This window comes from Chenopodium quinoa, unplaced genomic scaffold (genome assembly GCF_001683475.1).
Source record: "Chenopodium quinoa cultivar QQ74 unplaced genomic scaffold, ASM168347v1, whole genome shotgun sequence".
Classification (NCBI taxonomy): Eukaryota; Viridiplantae; Streptophyta; class Magnoliopsida; order Caryophyllales; family Amaranthaceae; genus Chenopodium; species Chenopodium quinoa.
The window spans coordinates 614,760-633,774 of record NW_018743669.1 but is presented as its reverse complement, the minus strand read 5'-3'; the positions used below and the strand labels follow the sequence as shown (position 1 = coordinate 633,774).

Below are 19,015 nucleotides of genomic sequence, written 5' to 3'. Positions count from 1 at the left end.
TAGCTTGAATGCCTTTAAATTGTTCTTGGTAGATTAGAAGAGTCATTGATTCCCTTGGGTCTTTGTAGTTTGGAAGCATATTTCATATATTATGCAGGATCATCCTGTATTATCATTATCTTGTGAGAAGACCTCTACTACAGAGATCTAACAATGAGACCAATACATCTGCATCTTTCTATTTTTAGGACCTTTGTGGATATTTTTTAGTAACTTCAGTTAGTCTTGAATCTCGAGTGTTTGTTCTCTCAGTAGAACTGTAGAGTCAACAGCCCCAGGGCAGCTTGGGGGACTGACATGAACCCGGGAATTCAAGGCGAGCTCTAGCTGAGCCACAACACACCCTTCTTGCTCTGTTATGTTGCTTTTGTGTGCTGAGTTATGAATTTGCTTATAATGACTGTATGATGGATGTGTGTCATGGATTACCTATCTCAATGGAAAGTTATTTGTAAAATGAATAGAGTAAGGGAAAGGAAAAAGAAACATGTACTTAAAATAAGCGCAAATGATAAAATCATCATGAAGCTTCAAGTTGAGTTGATCATATTCATATATAATCGTTATGCATCCATATCAACTGTCAGAACCCTGTTACTGGAAATAGGTTGTTGATTAGTTTGTTAAAGATTGGTTACTTTGTTTTTTTCAACTTGTGTAATTGTACATGTACATATTTGGTTGAAATAAGAGCATAACAAGTTGAATATTTCGACAAGATTTCTTGTGAAAAATAGAAGTATTTCTTGAATTTATGTTGTTATCAAGAGAAAGCATCTGTAGAAGTTATTGCTGAAGACAAGATTTGTACTTTAGTGATTTGGAATGACTGCATAATATTTATTTATTTTATGAAGCATATGTTATGGACTTGTGGTACGAGTACTATTAGTAAGTAGTGCAGCCGCTGGTTAATGCCATTGAAATAACTCTTTGATTTTCTCACATTTTGCTCAAGTTTGAATCTTCTCTTCTTTCTCATACACCATTGTTTTTAATTTAATTTGATCAAACTTCAACCTTATATACATACAATAATACACTATCATTTTAAATTTGATTTTGATCAAATATAAGTGCATCATATGGGTATTCGTAATACTGTATTTTATTAATGTATAATTTTAATATTTTGCTTCCATTACAAAATTTAAAATATATATTCTTTTTTGATTTGAACGAAGTACAAAACTAGAGAATAAAAAAGCAAACTACGACACCTAATTATGGAGGAATAAAGCGTGTCATTGTTACACCCCTAGCATCATCCTCTAAAATACGATTCAACTCTACCGGATAAAAAAAACCACAAATAAAATTATACAGTGCCTTGATTAAAAAAAAAAAAATACTACTGTAATTTTTTTTTTTTTTGAAGTGAATTTATTCTTTCGATAAATCAATTAGATCTTAAATGAATAACAAAGTCCAATAAACTTAAACATTTTAGTTGGACAACTAATTACTCCGTAAAAATTTACTCGTAAGACGATAAGAACACAAAGAAAACGGGATTAGGCTCCTTTAATCCATTTTACTATTCCAATTTACTACGTACAATTATTGTACAATTGTACTATAAAACTTTGAAACACAATTTCTCTCTCCTCTACCAACCTGAGTCTACACTCTGAGCAACCAACCATGAACACCTTTGCCTCTCCTCCAACATTGAGCAACAAACTCCATTTTCCCCCAATTCCACCATCTTCAAACCCTAATTTCCTCTTCTTCTCCAATCTTTCTCTCTCCTCCGCTCATTTCGCTCCTCCTTCCATCACCAGACGCTCGATTCTTCCTCCCTTCCTCGCCGGAGCACCTTCTCCGATTTCGCCGGTAATCAAGCTCCGGCATGGTTTTCCGTTGTTACTCGCCGGAAAAACTAGGGTTACTCCTGGAGATTCTTCCTTCCTCGCCGATAATGGCGGAGGAGAGAGAATGGAAGCGCCGAGTTTTTTGGAATTTTTGACGTCTGAGAGAGTGAAGGTGGTGATGATGCTGGCTTTGGCTCTCGCTCTTTGTAATGCTGATCGTGTTGTTATGTCCGTCGCCATTGTTCCTCTTTCTCTTTCTCATGGTTGGAGTCGAGCTTTTGCTGGCGTTGTTCAGGTCATTCATCTTTGATAACTCCGAATTAATTTTCTGTATTTCGAATTTCTTTTAATTATCTTGATTTTCTTACAATTTTAACAATTCTGCAGGTTTCAATTACTTATTAATTTTTGTGTAAGTCTTGTTTCCATTTTTGAATATGTATGATGAATAATTTGTTGTCATTGCTTTCACTTGTGATAATATTGAGTAATTTGGACAATTTTCATGGATACGTGAAACTGCATTGAGTTGCTTGCTTGTTTAACAGTTTTGCAGATTTAAATTCGTTGTTCAATTCTTATTCAATGTCATATTTCTGGATTTGTGTGTATATATATTTTGGCATCATTTTTAGCTTGTGAGTTGTGACAATGTCGTTTTTTTTTGGTTACTTTACAAATTACTGTTGTAATTTTTTTATATTGATAACTTGATAAGCACTAAACACTTGCTTTTTTTAATACCTTTGAATTTATGCTTTAGAATAGTTAATATCTCAATTTAAATGTGATTATCGTTGTACTGGAAGTTTAATTGCTCTATTTGTTCCGAAAACACGTATTATTTTGCTCCTTATGGTATCACTTACCTGGAGGGAATGTTAAAGGTCGATTACAAAACATTTTAAATACTTGTGGATTATCTATATAACGCAAATTGAGTTAGTTGATGGATAGAAGAGTGGGATGCATGGTGGAATTCCTCTTGACCCCTACATGGCTACATCTACTAGCTTCTTTTTGGTCTATGCATCTCAACATTTTTCGTGTACCTAAAATTTAGGAAAATGGCTGAAGTGCCTAAAGATTTAATTCTGTGGGCCATTCAATATGAATGATTAGCTTTGTTATGACTTCCTAAAACTTACCAAGAGCAAGAAAATAGTAGTTTGTGACAATTTAATGAAAACTCATATATTAATTCAATGTACGACTAACACAGTAGCTTAATATCACTAGTTTAGGAATTAATCTTAAGTTAAATAAAGAATACATGTTTCTTGTTTCTGCTGCTGCTGCTACTGCTAATATAAGTTACTATTGCTGCTTGCAGTCATCTTTTTTGTGGGGATACCTTATATCACCAATAGCAGGTGGAGCTCTAGTGGATTACTATGGTGGTAAAGTTGTCATGGGATGGGGTGTTGCTTTGTGGTCCTTTGCTACTTTTCTAACTCCTTGGGCAGCTGAAAAGTCTCTCTGGGCTCTGCTTGCCATGCGAGCTATGCTTGGCATTGCAGAAGGTGTAGCTCTTCCTTCGATGAACAACATGATATCAAAGTATGGATACCAATGTCTATTTATTGGAATTTGATGTTTACTGGTCATTTATATCCTGCTTCAAACTTTATGATTTATATTTTTTGTTTGTCGTTTTGTGCACTCAAGAATGCAATTGTGAGTGAGTAATGGGCTTCTCTGTTTGACCTTTTCTTTCCAGGTGGTTTCCTAAAGCAGAACGAGCAAGAGCTGTTGGAATAGCAATGGCTGGGTTTCAGCTTGGTAGTGCTATTGGACTAATACTTTCTCCAATCCTAATGTCCAATGCTGGTGTGTTTGGACCATTTGTGATATTTGGATTATTTGGATTTCTCTGGGTTGTTGTATGGCTGTCTGCTACTTCTAGTATTCCAGAGAGAAGCCCTCAAATCTCTGCGTATGAACTAAAATACATACTAACAAAGAGGCAACAATCTGTTCCATCCAATGCTGGGAAGGCACACAAAGCTAGAGTGATCCCACCTTTCAAGCGGCTGCTGTCTAAGCTTCCTACTTGGTCACTTATGGTTGCCAATGCTATGCATAGTTGGGTAATGATCTAGATCTGATCCTCTATCTTGGCATTATATATGTCATTGACTGCTTTACCTGGTACAATAAAATTACTTTTGTATCTCCTTGCTAACGCAAGTTTTTTTTTTCCTTTCTTGTGCAGGGCTTCTTTGTTATTCTTTCCTGGATGCCGTTGTATTTTAACAGTGTGAGTATTAAAGTTTGGCTTTCTGTGTGTGAACTCTGTGAAGTCAAATATGTGATGTGATTTTTCTTTGAATGGTTATTTGAATGTGGTTGCAGGTATATCATGTTGATCTTAGACAAGCAGCATGGTTTAGTGCTGTCCCATGGAGTATGATGGCGCTTGTGGGATATTTTGGAGGTGCTTGGTCAGATACGTTGATCCAGCGTGGTTTCAGTATCACTTTGACGAGAAAAATCATGCAGGTTGGTGCTTATGTATATATGTATTTCAATCATTTGTGTGATAGGCCTCCTTTCTCTTGTTAAACAGATTTTTAGAATTGAGTGCCTATATTCTCTTCTTATCTAGTTGACTTGTCCTTTGAAACCATTTTTCTTAACTTTGTATGAGTAGCCGTGTAAATCAAAGCAATTTCATACTTGTTTTGTAGTCGACTAGTTGTGCTTTGACTTACTCTATGTCAAGGGAGGATTGGTTCTCATAAATAGTCATTGGTCCGGATGAATGTTCAGTGCTGAAAGGAACTTTTTGTGTTCAACTGAGCAACTAGATTTGATAATTCTGGTGATCGTTCATTGTTGCACCTATAGTTTTTCCTGTGTATGCCAACAGTTGAAAACCAACCTGCTATATCTAAGTCAGGATAATCTTGGTGCCGAGCAAATTTATTACAACTTGTTTGGTAAATTTTGAAGGGAAAAAAAAAGGAATGGGGGAGTTTCCTATGTTTGGCTTTAAAATACATATGTACTTGATAATAAGAGAATGGAATCCAAAGGAATATAAGCTCACAAAGTTTCAGCTTCCCTTTACTCCCAAAACTGGAGGTATTTGGAATGAAAGAAAAACTAAAACATGTAAACCTTATTTTCTTTCCATTATACTACTCGTAATAATTAACCTAACATTGTAATCCCTTCAATTTCTTCAATAAAACCCAACATTGAAAAATATAATTACTTGCCTTTTTATTCCCCTCTTCTCTTCTTTACCTTTGCTTTACTATATATATATATGAAGTACTCTGTATCAAACAAGCTGTTAATACAATTGTTAAATAATTCTGTTGGTTTGACATGTAGCATAATTTTTTCAGTTCTACTCCCTTTGTCTTGCCATAATTGATAAAATGGTCCTCTTCCCTAAATACTTTATGCTGTAACCATAAATTTTGTGAGAATTTCAGCATACTTGGTATTTGCAATGATCCTGTTTAACTTGTCAATTGAATACCTGTTAGATTTCAAGTACTCTTATGTCTTGATCTGTTTGCTTCGTCTTATATTCATTATATTTTATATGGCCTCTCTAATTGTCTAGATTGAAATTGTTTGTTATGCAGTCAATAGGATTTATTGGCCCTGGCATTGCTCTTATTGGTCTGACTACCGCAACTAGCCCATCTATAGCTTCTGCTTGGCTCACATTAGCTGTTGGACTAAAGTCGTTCAGTCATTCTGGTTTCCTTGTTAATATTCAGGTTTGTTGCTTCTGAAACTTAAAATTTTTAGTATCAGTGCCATTCAGTAATGTGCTCGCCCAATTTCTAACGACATTGTATTTTTGCTCTCTTCTGATGCCAGGAAATTGCTCCACAATATACTGGCATATTACATGGTAATTTATTTTTATTATTTATTTAATGTGTTATTCAGGAATTTCAAGATTAAGATGGCAAAGATGGGAAATTGACTTTATTTTTTTAATCAGTGGATTTCTGGATTCTAACTTGATTCAATTTATATATACAGGGTTGGCAAATACAGCTGGAACGTTCGCTGCAATTCTAGGAACTGTTGGGGCTGGTTATTTTGTTGAACTGTTTGGATCATTCAGAGGATTTTTATGGCTGACATCACTTTTATATTTTCTCGCTGCTTTATTCTGGAATCTATTTTCAACTGGAGAGCTTGTAAATTTTGATGCATCCAGTAAGTGTTATACCTTTGATGATTTAATAAGCACATTTCCAGTTTTCCACTATTCAGTAGCTTCATCATGACTCATTTTTTTGACAAACTCCATCTATTCTTTGAATTTCAGATTCTTGAACCTGATTCTAAGGTTTGGTGATACCTATCTGTAAATATCATGGAATAAACATACAGTTGAAAAGGCACATGAAGACCAGAAGACAGGTTCTGCGACATCTCTTTAATAATCCCAAAGCACTGAAATGTCTGAATCACTCCTGCAGCAAATATCGAAATTCATCATTCATGCATACGTGATCAACTGTATAATTAACTTATTGCCACGTAGATACACTAAAGAGGCTATCAGCAGCAGTGACCCTTGGTGTCTTGTATAAACTTCCCAGCTCCCTCCACCAGTCGAGGAATGATGATCAGACTCTGGGAGTGAACAACTAGGAATGATGATCGCCTGATTGGACTCTAGGGGTGGACAAATGATGACTTTCCGAGGTACTCTACCAATGGCTAGGTGTTGAATGAAAATACCACTAGTATTACTGGTCAATGAAAGAGAGACTGTTAAAGCAGGAAACATGTTCTATTCAAGACGAGGGGGCCTAGTCTTCACTGTTGCAGTTATTTGGGACCCTTGACAACTTGTTTTCTTTTACTCGTGATTGAGAGTTAATAGAATACTCGTAATACGGTTGTACATAAAATTAAGTAGACCTTTCAACGTCTTTGACTAGCTGTATTTATTCAACAACTTATTGCTAGTTGTATTTGCAACTAAGGATTGATCTAGTCATTCTTTCACCATATTATTATACTACTCATTAAAAGAATATCTCTACCAAATTGTGGAATTTATGCATAAGCAAATCATTATAATATATCTTCCATCTTTTAGATCCAGATAATTTCTAGTATTATTTTGCCTGGAGAATTTTATTTGTGTCGCGAATGAAGAAATCACCTCTCCCTTCTCCCAATTCCCAGCATGGAAACCAGGAGAAGAAGTCTCGTTTATACCAATTTATAAGGAAAATTACTATAAGTTGCACAGCTTTTGGGTCCAAAACAGAGAGGGATGCCCCAGAACCAGAGCAAACTTATGGAACCAAGAACTCGAATCCAGAGCAATCCTACGGAAACAAGAACTCGAATCAGATTCATAGCAACTCATGTTAGTCCTCAATCACCCTTTACATTTTCTCAGCTCTTTTTTTTTTTTTTCTTTCTTTCTTTGGGTTACTGTCGATTTCTCATTATTCATGAAGGGATGCCCAGTTTATAACAGTTAGGAGCGCCTTTCTGTTCGTAGAGGGGACCTTTTGGTTTATAATTTGTGATATTAGATGCAATAATCAAATATAATCAAACTCGTTTGATTATATTGATGGTGTGAATTTTTGTGGTCAATGCTCAGTTGTTAAATTTGTGAAAATGAGATAGAGTTGGATTGTGCTCCCATTTTACAGGATTTTAAGTAATATATATTTTGTATGTTCTATTTCAGCTGGGTTTTCCACAGGAAGCAAAAATAAAGGAGGGCAGCCAGATTCTTTTAATTCGTCGGGATCAGTAAGTGGAGAGGTCTATGGCTCATTGAATTTTACTCTTCATGATATCAAGAAAGCTACAAAGAATTTCTCTCAGAATAATGTAATTGGAGATGGCGGTTTTGGGACAGTGTACAAGGGACAGCTGAAAGATGGAACTGTTGTTGCCATAAAACGTGCCAAAAAGGTAAAAACATAATAGGCTTAACATCTAATGATCATCAACTAACTCACAGATTGTTATGCCGGTGATATGCTCATTGACTTGCTTGATATGTGGCAGGATGTTTATAATATGCGCACAGCACAAGAATTCAAGAGCGAAGTCCTAGCATACTCAAAGATAGAACACCTAAATTTGGTGAAGTTCTTTGGATATCTAGAGCACCCGGATGAAAAAATTATTGTGGTTGAGTATGTTGGTAATGGAACTCTGTTCGACCTTTTACATGGTAAGCCATTAGCCAAGTTCTCCAGTATGTATTAATGATGAAATTCTATCCAGTATTCATCAAATAAAAAAATAAAAAATTTATAAGTTTGTAATGATGGCTATTATATCGGTGAATAATGGTGTTATAATCTGGTACTGAATGTCAGCAAATGCTGGTACATTGTCCTAGCACATTTAGTCTTCCCAAAATGAAAATCTAACCATTGCAGTATGCTGTGTCCTCAGTGAGCATGTGTTGCATATAACGCCTTCTATTTTAAATCTTCTGTTCGAGAGTTGATTATGTTTGAATTGCAATGCAGGTAATCGGGCACTAGTGCTTGAGCTTCCTGAAAGACTGGATATTGCTATTGATGTAGCTCATGCAATCACATATTTACACAGTTATAACGGTAGGTGCATTTCAAGCTCCAGAATAACGTTTTTTCCATTTTTAACTTTGTGCTGGATTATATTTGGGCTTAGTCTGGAACTCTGGATTAAAATCATATCCTACATTTTCTTTTAATGGATTTTGATATGAAATCACATCTTCAAACATTGTAAGAACTCTGATTGTGAACGGATAATTCAATGCTGTTGTTCTGTAAGTTAACTTTGTACATTATTAGTTTGAAAGCAAAAAATTCATTTCCAGAAATTACAGAAGCAATTTTAGTTGGTACTACTGTCTGATTCCTGAGTGCTTACTGAATTACTTAAATTTGTTTATAGAATTTGTACATTGATTAATTGAATTCCTCTTTATGTTGCTTCTTCAATTGACAGATCCTCCAATTATCCACAGAGATATAAAAGCATCTAACATTCTCATCACAGAGAAATTCCGAGCTAAAGTAGCAGATTTCGGGCTTGCTCGATTTGTCCCAGATGGTGCAGATGTAACCCACATATCTACTCAGATCAAAGGGACTGCTGGATACTTGGACCCTGAATATATGAAGTCTTATCAGTTGACTGAAAAAAGTGATGTCTACTCTTTTGGTGTATTGCTTGTTGAACTCGCGACAGGAAGACACCCAATTGAACCATTGAAAGGGGTCAAAGAGAGAGTTACCACAAGATGGGTGAGCATCCTAGTCAACTCTCTCTACTAATTTCTTAATGAAGCAAAAGTATTAATGATCTGCATTATATTTGTATCTTATGACTTCCTTACTTCATTCAACTTATGCTGTTTTAGCTTTAGTAACTAATATGAAAAAACAGTCCAACTTAGTAGACTTATTTTGATATCTTAACACAGTTTTTTTTTACCCTGATCATTTTTAATTTTTTGTCCAATTTTGGTCATTTAGAATCAACAATGAGCAGCTTAACCCAGTAATAAGACTATATCAGATTCAGACTCTTATCCAGTAACCAGTTTATTTGGAAGTGCCATGTTCAGCTTAGAAATTTCTGAATTTTCCTGGGTTATCTGATTAGAGCGACATATGTTTAGCCCAACACTACATCAGACATTAAATTACCTGACATGAGAACTCAATTCCTCTGATTAGCCATATGTTTCTGTATTCATCTTCATGATCAATCTTCTAATATGTTGCATGTCACTTTAGTTTCACGTGAAATTGATCTTCATGATGGGTTCATGATTAAAAACATCAGATTTAAAGATCACAAAAGCAAAATATTATAAGAATTATAAGATAGATGTCATTCATTTTAAGCTTCATGCCATGACCCCTCGTTTTGCTAAGTTAGCTAAGCTAATCTCTTAATGCAGGCATTGAGCAAGCTAAGAGATGGTATGCCGGTGCTGGCAATGGATCCTAAGCTGAACAGAAGTCCGGCATCCATCAAGGTAATCGAAAACATTCTAGAAGTTGCCAAAAAATGCACTGGGCCAATTAGGCAGTCTAGACCATCAATGAAGGAGTGCGTTGATGAGTTATGGGCTATTAGAAAAGTATTTAAAGAGGGAAATCAGCTGGACTACTCTGCTTCTCATAGATCGGTCGATATACTTGAAAAGGATGCAAGAAAGATACGCCAAGAATCATTGGGGATTGTAGGAGAGAGCTACTCTTTTATGTCTGCATAGTCAAATTGTAAAGGGTGTTGTGTACATTCTTGAGTTCTCTTTATATGTAGTAAGTATAGACCTATTTGCAGCATGCAGAAGGTCAAATGTTAAGAAAATTTTGATGTATAGCTAGATTATTGATTGGAAATGTAATTTGTGATTATTGTTACAAAGATTGCTAGCTTCCTGTAGTTCCATGTTCATTGGTTTATCACTTATAGTGTTGTAGTAAAACTTTACCTCACTTGGCTTGAAGGATGCTAGGGTATGTTCTAATTTAACAGAACTGAACTAAATTGAATTGTTTATGAGAGAAGAAAATTAGAAACTGAGCAGAACTGAAACTAAGTTGAAGAGAACAGATCCTTATATATACTCTATAATAGCTCGATTGTCATAGCAACCTTGATTTTGACGTGTTTAACGCTAAATATTGTAAATTAATCATCCTAATAAAATCGTCTATAAGGACAATTACTACTTTACAATAGCTACTAATCAATATGAGTTTGAAAATTAGTACCAATTTAGGACCTTAACCCAGTTAAGGTCCTAAACTGGGTATTGAAATTTAAAAAGATGTTTTGTCTCACTTTCTTTCAAAGAATATAGAAATTAGAAGCGGTGGTTATAAAGACTCAAACGAAATTTTCACCAAAAGTCTAAAATAGAAATATCGCCTATTATTATCATTGAAAAACGAGAGGCTGTTGATATTATACCATTGAAAATAATATCTCAGATTCCAGATTCAACCCATCTCCCAAGTTGGAGGAAGAAGACGAAATTACAAATCAATTTTTTCCATACTTAAATTACACACACCTTTCTATTTTTGCTTGCACTTTTTAAGCAAAAAAATAATTAAAAATATCGTTAAGCGCGCTCTTTTAAACCCTCCACGTGTCCCTTCCCAAAAACTTTGGCAATCTCAATATTTTTTCATCACTCAATTTACTACACTCTCTCTCTCTCTCCTCAATCATTCCTCGTGAATCGAACTGCTTTGAATCAATCAAATTCCAAAAATTTGCTAATTTTTCATTTTTATTTTTCAGAAATTCAATCATAAACTGCCAAAATTATCAATTTGTCTGCTTTTTCTGCAGTCATTTTCGTCAATTTTTTCGCATATTCTTTTTCTATCGTTCTCCAATTATTCAGAAAATATCTCTGCAATTTGCAATTTAATTTCACTATTTCTTCATAAATAACGCTTCAAATTGTTTGCTTTAAGATATTATATCTCAATTTTTTTTAATTATTATTGTTTCAGCTGGTGCTTGAAATTCTGTGGAATATCAGGTAAGTTGCTTTTTTTTCCGTTAATTTTTGTGAATTTGATTCCTTTTATCTCATTTTCATTTTTCCATTGTTTTAATATACTTTCTTCGTTCGGAATTAAGGAGTAACAATCATATTTATTTGTCGGATGAATTTGATTTTCGCTATTTTAATGTATTTCAATGAATTTTTCTGATGAAGTTTAATGTGATGATTTAATGATTTAATGTACATTATCTGTATGTGATTTGAACTAGTAATGCGACGATTAAATTCCGATACGATGGTTGATTTCATTCATATCTTGAAGTTTGTACATCACATTTACTGTTGATTTTCCAAATGCTGCAGGTGCTTATAATAGAATAACACCGGATGAATTTCTATATTGGACTAAAAGATATACAGTTGATTTAATATTGTACATATATACAATTGTTACTATATATGCTGATATAATGTCATAAAATCTTGATTTGTTTTGAATATTAATCTCGGATATGAACCGAGCATTTCTCAGTACATCCTTGGAATGTTTGATGCAAGTTTCAGATTATTTTTACTGATTAATTTGAAAGTTCTTGTTGATTTTTTTTTCTTAGTTTTATCTGATTAATGTTGTGGCAATATTGTTAAATTCAAGCTGGTAATTTAAGGGTTTTTTTTTTTTTTTTTTCTCTTTTTGTAAAATATTTAGGTTGTTTGAGAGTTAATAAGGATTCGTATATATGTAGGAGTGGATTAACTGCTGCAGATGGGGACAGAGAAAGCCAATGGTGTGTCAAAGCATGGAATTGCTTCGAAAATTCCAGCTGAAGCACATCCTTTATCTGAAGAACCAACTGAAATTGCATCAAACATTAACTACCATGCTCAGTTCAGCCCTCATTTCTCCCCTCTAAAGTTTGAGCCAGAGCAGGCTTTTTATGCCACTGCTGAGAGTGTTCGGGATCGTCTTATTCAGGTTCCAATCTTAACACCCATGCTTTCATGTCATTGGTAAAAAGATCATTTAGTGATATTTTGGAAATGATTAGGGTAAACTCTGTAATGAATATGAGTTGATGAATACTCTAAAAAAATGGATATGTTCAGCTGATCTTAGATGTGAAGCAAAATATTGAAGTGTCTTTAGTCATTTCAGTTAGCATTGCTTGCAGACATTTAATTATTTGACTGATGTAGCGTTGTTTTCTTGAATCGATATCTGCAGCAATGGAATGAAACCTATTTGCACTTTCATGAGGCTAATCCAAAGCAGACGTACTATTTGTCCATGGAATATCTGCAAGGACGAGCCTTAACAAATGCTGTTGGAAACTTGAACATCCAAGATGCTTATGCAGATGCTCTAAATAAACTTGGACATCAGCTTGAGGAAGTTGTTGAGCAGGTATAATGTTAGATGGCCAGATATTGATATCATCAGTGTTGCAAGGAACCTTGACATCGTAATTCCTTAATGTGCCAAATTAGTTTTGCTTAATCATCTCTTATTCTGCTCTCATTGCATGTTTCTAATGTATTTAGTGACTAGAAACATGTGTCATCCAAGTTTTGATACTAACCATAATTTGAATATCAATATCTTTGTTTTTTTCTTTCTTTCTTTTTTTTTCTCTCAGTAGCTGTATGCTAATAACATCATTTCTCAGTTGCATAGCTGATTTTTAACTATCTATGAGAATTGTGTAAGCTTCAATAGAAATTTTAACACTTTGCTGAGATGATACTGATTGTCTTTTAGGAAAAAGATGCAGCACTTGGAAATGGTGGCTTAGGGAGGCTTGCTTCTTGCTTTTTGGATTCCATGGCTACATTGAATCTTCCTGCATGGGGATACGGTTTAAGATATAGGCATGGTCTTTTCAAGCAGCTAATTACTAAGGAGGGCCAAGCAGAGGTTCCTGAAGACTGGCTTGAGGTTTCACTAAACCTATAACATTATTAAACTTTTTCTTTTTTCCTTGAAAGATATCATGAAACCCAATTCAAATGTCCTATATCTTACTTTAAACTTCTGAAATTTTGCAGAAGTTCAGTCCTTGGGAAATTGTCAGGCATGATGTTGTATTTCCTGTCAGATTTTTTGGTCAAGTTCAGGTCAATCCCGATGGATCGTAAGTGTCTCTCCAAGATGTACTTATCTTGTTAATTATAAGCATTTCATGAGTCTAGCTTGTGGAGTTTAAATAAGTACAAGTTATTAACTTGAGACTTAGTAAAAGTCCATGCATATCAACTGCCCTCATTTTATGCAACTTAGTTGTTATGCACATCATCCTCCTCAAATCCCCCCTGACCCCATGTGTAAACCTCTTGTGCATTTCAGACGAAAATGGGTCGATGGTGAGATTATTCAGGCTCTGGCATATGATGTTCCTATCCCAGGTTACAAGACCAAAAACACCATTAGTCTTCGTCTTTGGGAAGCAAAGGCTTGTGCTACGGACTTTGATCTGTTTCAATTTAATGATGGACAGTATGAATCTTCTCTACAAATTCATTCCAGAGCTCAACAGGTGAGTCTAATGAAAGTCCTACACAAGATTTTTATAATTGTACTACTCGTAAAGTTGTAATATACTGCATGATTTGAGGTTTAATAGGCTTTTTACATTTGCAGATCTGTGCTGTTCTCTATCCAGGAGATGCTACTGAAGGCGGAAAGCTGTTGCGTCTGAAGCAACAATTCTTTCTGTGCAGTGCTTCACTTCAGGTTAAATCTCAAGTTTTTTATCAATTGATGCGCATCTTTTGATTCTGGACCTGTTGGCTTTAAAACATGTTCCACTTTGCAGTTAGAGTACTGTTAATAACACTTATGGCTTGACGAGCATAACTGAGCAATATAAGCTTGCGATACCACTGTTGTATTTCTATTGACTGTCACAGCTGACATGAAACACGCTGTTAGGTTGCCACTGCATTCTCTGATGCGAACTTTAAATAACCCTGTTAGATGGGGAATAACTCTGAAGATTTCACATAAGAAATAGGTTCATTTGCCAAAGTTTTTCTGGTCATGTTTCTCTGCAAAACATGCTACTCAATACTCATAGAAATAGCTATTGTACAGTCTGTAGTATATTTTTTTGATGCTCTTATAGCCTCTGAAGTCATTAGCACAAGACTACTGCCTCTACATCAGGAGAGAAGCTTTGTTATTGCTCAACTATATATATTCTTAGCACTCATGAATACTCCATGTAGGAACCTAGGTAGTTTTGTGCTGGAATCCTGGTGACTAGAAGTTAATAATGCTTAATCTCAGAGTAACATGTATTCACTGAACATTTATTGGAGCAATGGTTAATGATTTTCACTGTATTCTTCTGTACTCTGAAGCATGCCATATGAGACAACTATTTTACCAGTAGATCCTATTATGATCCCTTTGGTCTGTACATTGATTTGACTTCTTATCTGCTATTACAGGATATTATTTTCAGATTTAAAGAGAGGAAGGAGGGAAAGACACCTCTGCAGTGGTCTGAATTTCCAAGCAAAGTTGCTGTTCAGCTTAATGATACACATCCCACACTTGCAATTCCAGAGCTTATGCGTTTGCTGATGGATGATGAAGGGCTTGGTTGGGATGAAGCCTGGGATGTGACAACCAGGTGATTTTCAATTAAATATGAGTCCTGTTGTTCACATATCAAGTGCACTGTTCCATAATGACTGTGAAACCAACTAAAACAGGGCCATTGCTTACACAAACCACACAGTTCTTCCTGAAGCTCTGGAGAAGTGGTCACAATCTGTAATGTGGAAGCTTCTACCTCGTCATATGGAGATCATAACTGAAATTGACAAGCGGGTAGGTCTGTCTGTTTTCTAGCACCATCACTAAGTGCAACATCAGTAGTCCTACAGCGGCCTTTTTTTTTCTTTTTTTTTTTTTATTTTTTTTTATGGTGCTACATTGTTATCATTTATCAATACTTATTTAGAAGATGACTTAATAAAGAAGGTTTGGTATGGAAAATCAAATTAATGGTGAATGCAAGATATAAGTTGAGCATGTGTCCTTGAAAAAAAGTGACATTTATTTGGAGTTGAATTGCAAGATGCTACTTCTGGTTTCTTATTTTCACCAAAACCATTGAAATGGTTTTTTGCAGTTTGTGGAGTTGATACATTCCACAAGGCCTGATCTTGAGGACAAGGTTAACTCTATGTGCATTTTGGACAACAATCCACAAAAGTCAGTTGTGTGCATGGCAAATCTGTGTGTGGTGACTTCTCATACGGTGAGCTAGAATATTTTTTTTTTTTGAAACCAAGCTAGCTCTATATGTATACATTCATTTGACTAAAATTATGAAAATCAAATGCAAATAAATTGATTTCGTCTTGGTTCTATCTAATGCTATGCAGGTGAATGGTGTGGCACAGTTGCACAGTGACATCTTAACATCAGAATTATTTGCAGACTATGTCTCAATATGGCCTACCAAATTCCAAAATAAGACAAATGGTATTACTCCTCGACGGTGGCTTAGATTTTGCAATCCAGAGCTCAGTAACATCATCACAAAATGGTTGAAAACTGATGAATGGGTTACGAATCTTGATCTCCTTGTTAATCTGCGCAAAGTAAGTACTATTGAAAATTTGTTTTTCTTATACTACCTCTTGAACTATAATGATTGATGCTGAACCATATATATGGTTTACAGTTTGCAGACAATGAGGACCTCCAAGCTGAGTGGGCTGCTGCCAAAATGGCAAACAAAAAGCGCTTGGCACAATATATTCATGAAATTACAGGTGTAAGCATAGACCCAAATAGCCTTTTTGACATACAAGTCAAGCGAATTCATGAATATAAAAGACAACTACTAAACATCTTGGGTGCAATTTACATGTACAAGAAGTTAAAGGTATGTACAAGAAATGCATGAATACGCACTAGTCCATACATTGTTTTCAGGTTGTCGCAAATCCTCCAATGCAACTATTCTTATTTAAGTTGTCCCTGATAGGAGATGAGTCCTGAAGAGCGTAGTAATGCTACACCTAGGACCATCATGATTGGTGGAAAGGCCTTTGCAACATATACAAATGCTAAAAGAATAGTGAAATTGGTAAATGATGTGGGTTCTGTTGTCAACACTGATCCAGAAGTCAACAATTATCTCAAGGTAATGAACAGCATGATATATCATCACCTCTGTTTGGAATCACACTTGGAATGCAGAATGCTACTGAAATCCTTACATTTTATTTAGTTCTTTTACTTGTTTTATTTAAACATATTCTCGTGTTTCAATTATTTGTTGGATATAAAAAAACCTGCATTACTTCTAGGGAATGTCCAAATCACTAAAATCCATCTTCGTTAAAGTGACTTACTAATTTTAGAACTCCAAACTCGTCTTTATGGAATTTTACTATAGCAGTAGCTATATGAGGAGAAGAATTCAACACATTGTTGCACTACACTCCACTTTTTTAGTGAACTGCGTGACTTATTTGATGTTAATGCGGAACTAATTAGTCATGCTTGTTACATAATAGTAAATGTTATTTGTCATTTTTTAAAATATGGTGTGGCCTTGAAAGAACATTTCATTCATTCTTCATTGGAGTGAATTTTTTCAGAATAATAGAGAGGATGGATTAAATAATGATAAAATAAAATAAAACAAGTAGGGAAAAGGAGATAATTACCTTATTCCTAACTTGTGCACGACTCAGTATCAGCCACTTTGTTATATTTTGTGTGAGCTTCCTTATAGCAATGATCTTCTCAAGATTTTTACTTTATCTATTTTTGTATAATTCAGATCGTTTTTGTTCCGAACTACAACGTATCTGTGGCAGAGATGCTCATTCCTGGAAGTGAGCTATCACAGCATATCAGCACTGCTGGCATGGAAGCCAGTGGAACAAGTAACATGAAGTTTGCCCTCAATGGATGCCTCGTCATAGGAACACTGGATGGTGCCAACGTTGAAATCAGAGAAGAAATAGGAGAAGATAATTTCTTTCTCTTTGGAGCAACGGCAGATGAAGTGCCAAAGCTCCGTAAGGATAGGGAGAATGGATTGGTATCTACTCTTACTTATTGATAATTTCCCTGAAACTTTTTGTACTCTGTAGCGATGTGCAATCTTTCTGGATTGCAAACATGGATAGCTGATGACTGACCTCTTTACCAGACCAATTTGGTTTAGCAGTTAGCTTCTGTCTTACTCAGATGCATGACCTTAATATACTATACACTAAATCAAGGGAAATTAAACAAGGAGGGGGGGGGATCAAAGATAGATCTACAGAATTTGGAAAATGTTGAATATCTATCCAAACATAACTTCCCAAGAAATTAGCTCTTTTTAAAGTTATGTAGAGATGATGCATATATTATATCTTAGTATCATGTTTCACACTTCCATGCCTTGCTTTTGACCTGAAACTATGGTATTTGATGGTGCAGTTCAAACCAGATCCTCGCTTTGAAGAGGCTAAAGAGTTTATAAGATCTGGAGCTTTTGGAAGCTATGACTATAATCCTCTCCTCGATTCTCTTGAAGGCAATACTGGCTATGGTCGTGGAGACTATTTCCTTGTTGGTCATGATTTTCCTAGTTACATGGATGCTCAGGCTAAAGTTGATGAAGCATACAAGTAAAGTTCCTTGGCTTTTTTTGTTACTTTTTCGTTGCTCATTTGGTTGATATATTGATCTTTTGTCGTAATTTGTGAAGACTGAAGACAATAAAAACTTCCTGGCTGTAACTTGTAAAAGAGTTGCACCAACACCACACTGATTGCTTAAAGTCCCAAATGTGATGTCACATCTTCTTGCAATTTCTCCTTGCTTCCTAGGTCTTCATATATACTGTTACTATGAGCCTAGAGACTTCTCAGCCTTGTTAATAAATATTAAATACGTCTATTTTTCAGCCTTTTCACCTCCTGGCAAAGCGTTGCCCTTGTACACTTCAAAGAGCCACCCTACTATACCAACTCAGCAGGGTGCCCTTGAACCATTCTCTTCTTCCCATAATTGATCTGCTGCTTAGCTTTGCCGATTTCTTTGTGTCATCTGCAGGGACCAAAAGAAATGGCTGAAGATGTCTATACTAAGCACTGCTGGGAGTGGCAAATTTAGCAGTGACCGGACAATTGCACAATATGCAAAGGAGATATGGAACATAGAAGAATGCCCTGTAAATTAAAGAGGGTATTTGTTTCTTATTTTGTGGACTCAATTTTATGTTTTCTTATCTAATGCAGTGTTTGCTTAAAATATTTCTATTATCTGCAGGACTGCAGGGATGAAATGATCTGAAGACGTCTAGTTGTCTACTCATTTAGTCATTTGTGTGATGCTGCAAGTGTAATTAGTGGCGACTTTGGAACTGTTTTATGTACTGAAATATAGATTTAGTAGCACCAGAAAGTGCCATGAACAAGTGGTTACTTCATTAAAATAAAGCTAGGCCTAAACCCATATTTATCTAATTTGTGTATCATCTTTTCATGCTGTTGATTTACTATAAAGATCATTGATTCAAGATTCCATACCTTCCAATATTTAATTTAATCAAACGCAGAAATTGTCTTCCAGTTGTTTAAGCTATATTGTTCAACAAAGTTCACTTGTATATTTACATAATATTTGTACTTTTTAGTATGGATGTCAGCGTAGTTACTCTTAAGTAGTTTTGGACACGAACAATGT

The 19,015-nt window shown here is 35.2% G+C and overlaps 3 protein-coding genes across 4 annotated transcripts; all 3 read left to right on the top strand.

Annotated features, from left to right (window-relative positions):
• The first annotated feature begins 1,495 nt into the window (after positions 1–1,495).
• Positions 1,496–6,809, top strand: LOC110683406 (probable anion transporter 4, chloroplastic). Of its 2 annotated transcripts, XM_021859768.1 has the most exons (10): positions 1,986–2,109; positions 2,202–2,226; positions 3,148–3,374; positions 3,535–3,904; positions 4,030–4,074; positions 4,170–4,316; positions 5,417–5,554; positions 5,658–5,691; positions 5,826–6,005; positions 6,118–6,809. In XM_021859768.1, exons 1-10 carry the CDS (start codon positions 2,024–2,026, stop codon positions 6,123–6,125), a joined length of 1,260 nt encoding a protein of 419 aa, XP_021715460.1. In that variant the 5' UTR covers positions 1,986–2,023; the 3' UTR covers positions 6,126–6,809. The 2 variants fall into 2 exon arrangements, with proteins under 2 accessions (XP_021715459.1, XP_021715460.1); XM_021859767.1 differs by lacking the exon at positions 2,202–2,226 and having other exon boundaries at positions 1,496–2,109.
• Positions 6,810–6,930: 121 nt separating this feature from the next.
• LOC110683407 (calmodulin-binding receptor-like cytoplasmic kinase 2) lies at positions 6,931–10,226 on the top strand. Its single transcript, XM_021859769.1, has 6 exons — positions 6,931–7,176; positions 7,510–7,739; positions 7,836–8,004; positions 8,309–8,398; positions 8,775–9,073; positions 9,736–10,226. Exons 1-6 carry the CDS (start codon positions 6,954–6,956, stop codon positions 10,051–10,053), a joined length of 1,329 nt encoding a protein of 442 aa, XP_021715461.1. The 5' UTR covers positions 6,931–6,953; the 3' UTR covers positions 10,054–10,226.
• A 735-nt stretch (positions 10,227–10,961) lies between these two features.
• Positions 10,962–18,857, top strand: LOC110683405 (alpha-glucan phosphorylase 2, cytosolic-like). Its single transcript, XM_021859766.1, has 17 exons — positions 10,962–11,340; positions 12,054–12,283; positions 12,533–12,712; positions 13,067–13,243; positions 13,354–13,439; positions 13,652–13,841; positions 13,946–14,038; positions 14,758–14,942; positions 15,025–15,142; positions 15,447–15,575; positions 15,703–15,921; positions 16,005–16,208; positions 16,311–16,469; positions 17,115–17,378; positions 17,765–17,955; positions 18,383–18,514; positions 18,599–18,857. Exons 2-16 carry the CDS (start codon positions 12,074–12,076, stop codon positions 18,507–18,509), a joined length of 2,532 nt encoding a protein of 843 aa, XP_021715458.1. The 5' UTR covers positions 10,962–11,340; positions 12,054–12,073; the 3' UTR covers positions 18,510–18,514; positions 18,599–18,857.
• Positions 18,858–19,015: the final 158 nt, after the last annotated feature.

What these genes read in the sequence shown, in the direction of transcription:
- LOC110683407 (XM_021859769.1), top strand. Translation starts at nt 6,954, where the DNA reads ATGAAGAAATCACCTCTCCCTTCTCCCAATTCCCAGCATGGAAACCAG. An exon ending in TCAGATTCATAGCAACTCAT is followed by an intron (nt 7,177 to 7,509) that starts GTTAGTCCTCAA and finishes GTTCTATTTCAG; the next exon opens with CTGGGTTTTCCACAGGAAGC. An exon ending in TCTGTTCGACCTTTTACATG is followed by an intron (nt 8,005 to 8,308) that starts GTAAGCCATTAG and finishes ATTGCAATGCAG; the next exon opens with GTAATCGGGCACTAGTGCTT.
- LOC110683405 (XM_021859766.1), top strand. Translation starts at nt 12,074, where the DNA reads ATGGGGACAGAGAAAGCCAATGGTGTGTCAAAGCATGGAATTGCTTCG. An exon ending in TTGAGGAAGTTGTTGAGCAG is followed by an intron (nt 12,713 to 13,066) that starts GTATAATGTTAG and finishes ATTGTCTTTTAG; the next exon opens with GAAAAAGATGCAGCACTTGG. An exon ending in TTCCTGAAGACTGGCTTGAG is followed by an intron (nt 13,244 to 13,353) that starts GTTTCACTAAAC and finishes GAAATTTTGCAG; the next exon opens with AAGTTCAGTCCTTGGGAAAT.
- LOC110683406 (XM_021859767.1), top strand. Translation starts at nt 1,645, where the DNA reads ATGAACACCTTTGCCTCTCCTCCAACATTGAGCAACAAACTCCATTTT. An exon ending in CTTTTGCTGGCGTTGTTCAG is followed by an intron (nt 2,110 to 3,147) that starts GTCATTCATCTT and finishes TGCTGCTTGCAG; the next exon opens with TCATCTTTTTTGTGGGGATA. An exon ending in ATGAACAACATGATATCAAA is followed by an intron (nt 3,375 to 3,534) that starts GTATGGATACCA and finishes TTTTCTTTCCAG; the next exon opens with GTGGTTTCCTAAAGCAGAAC.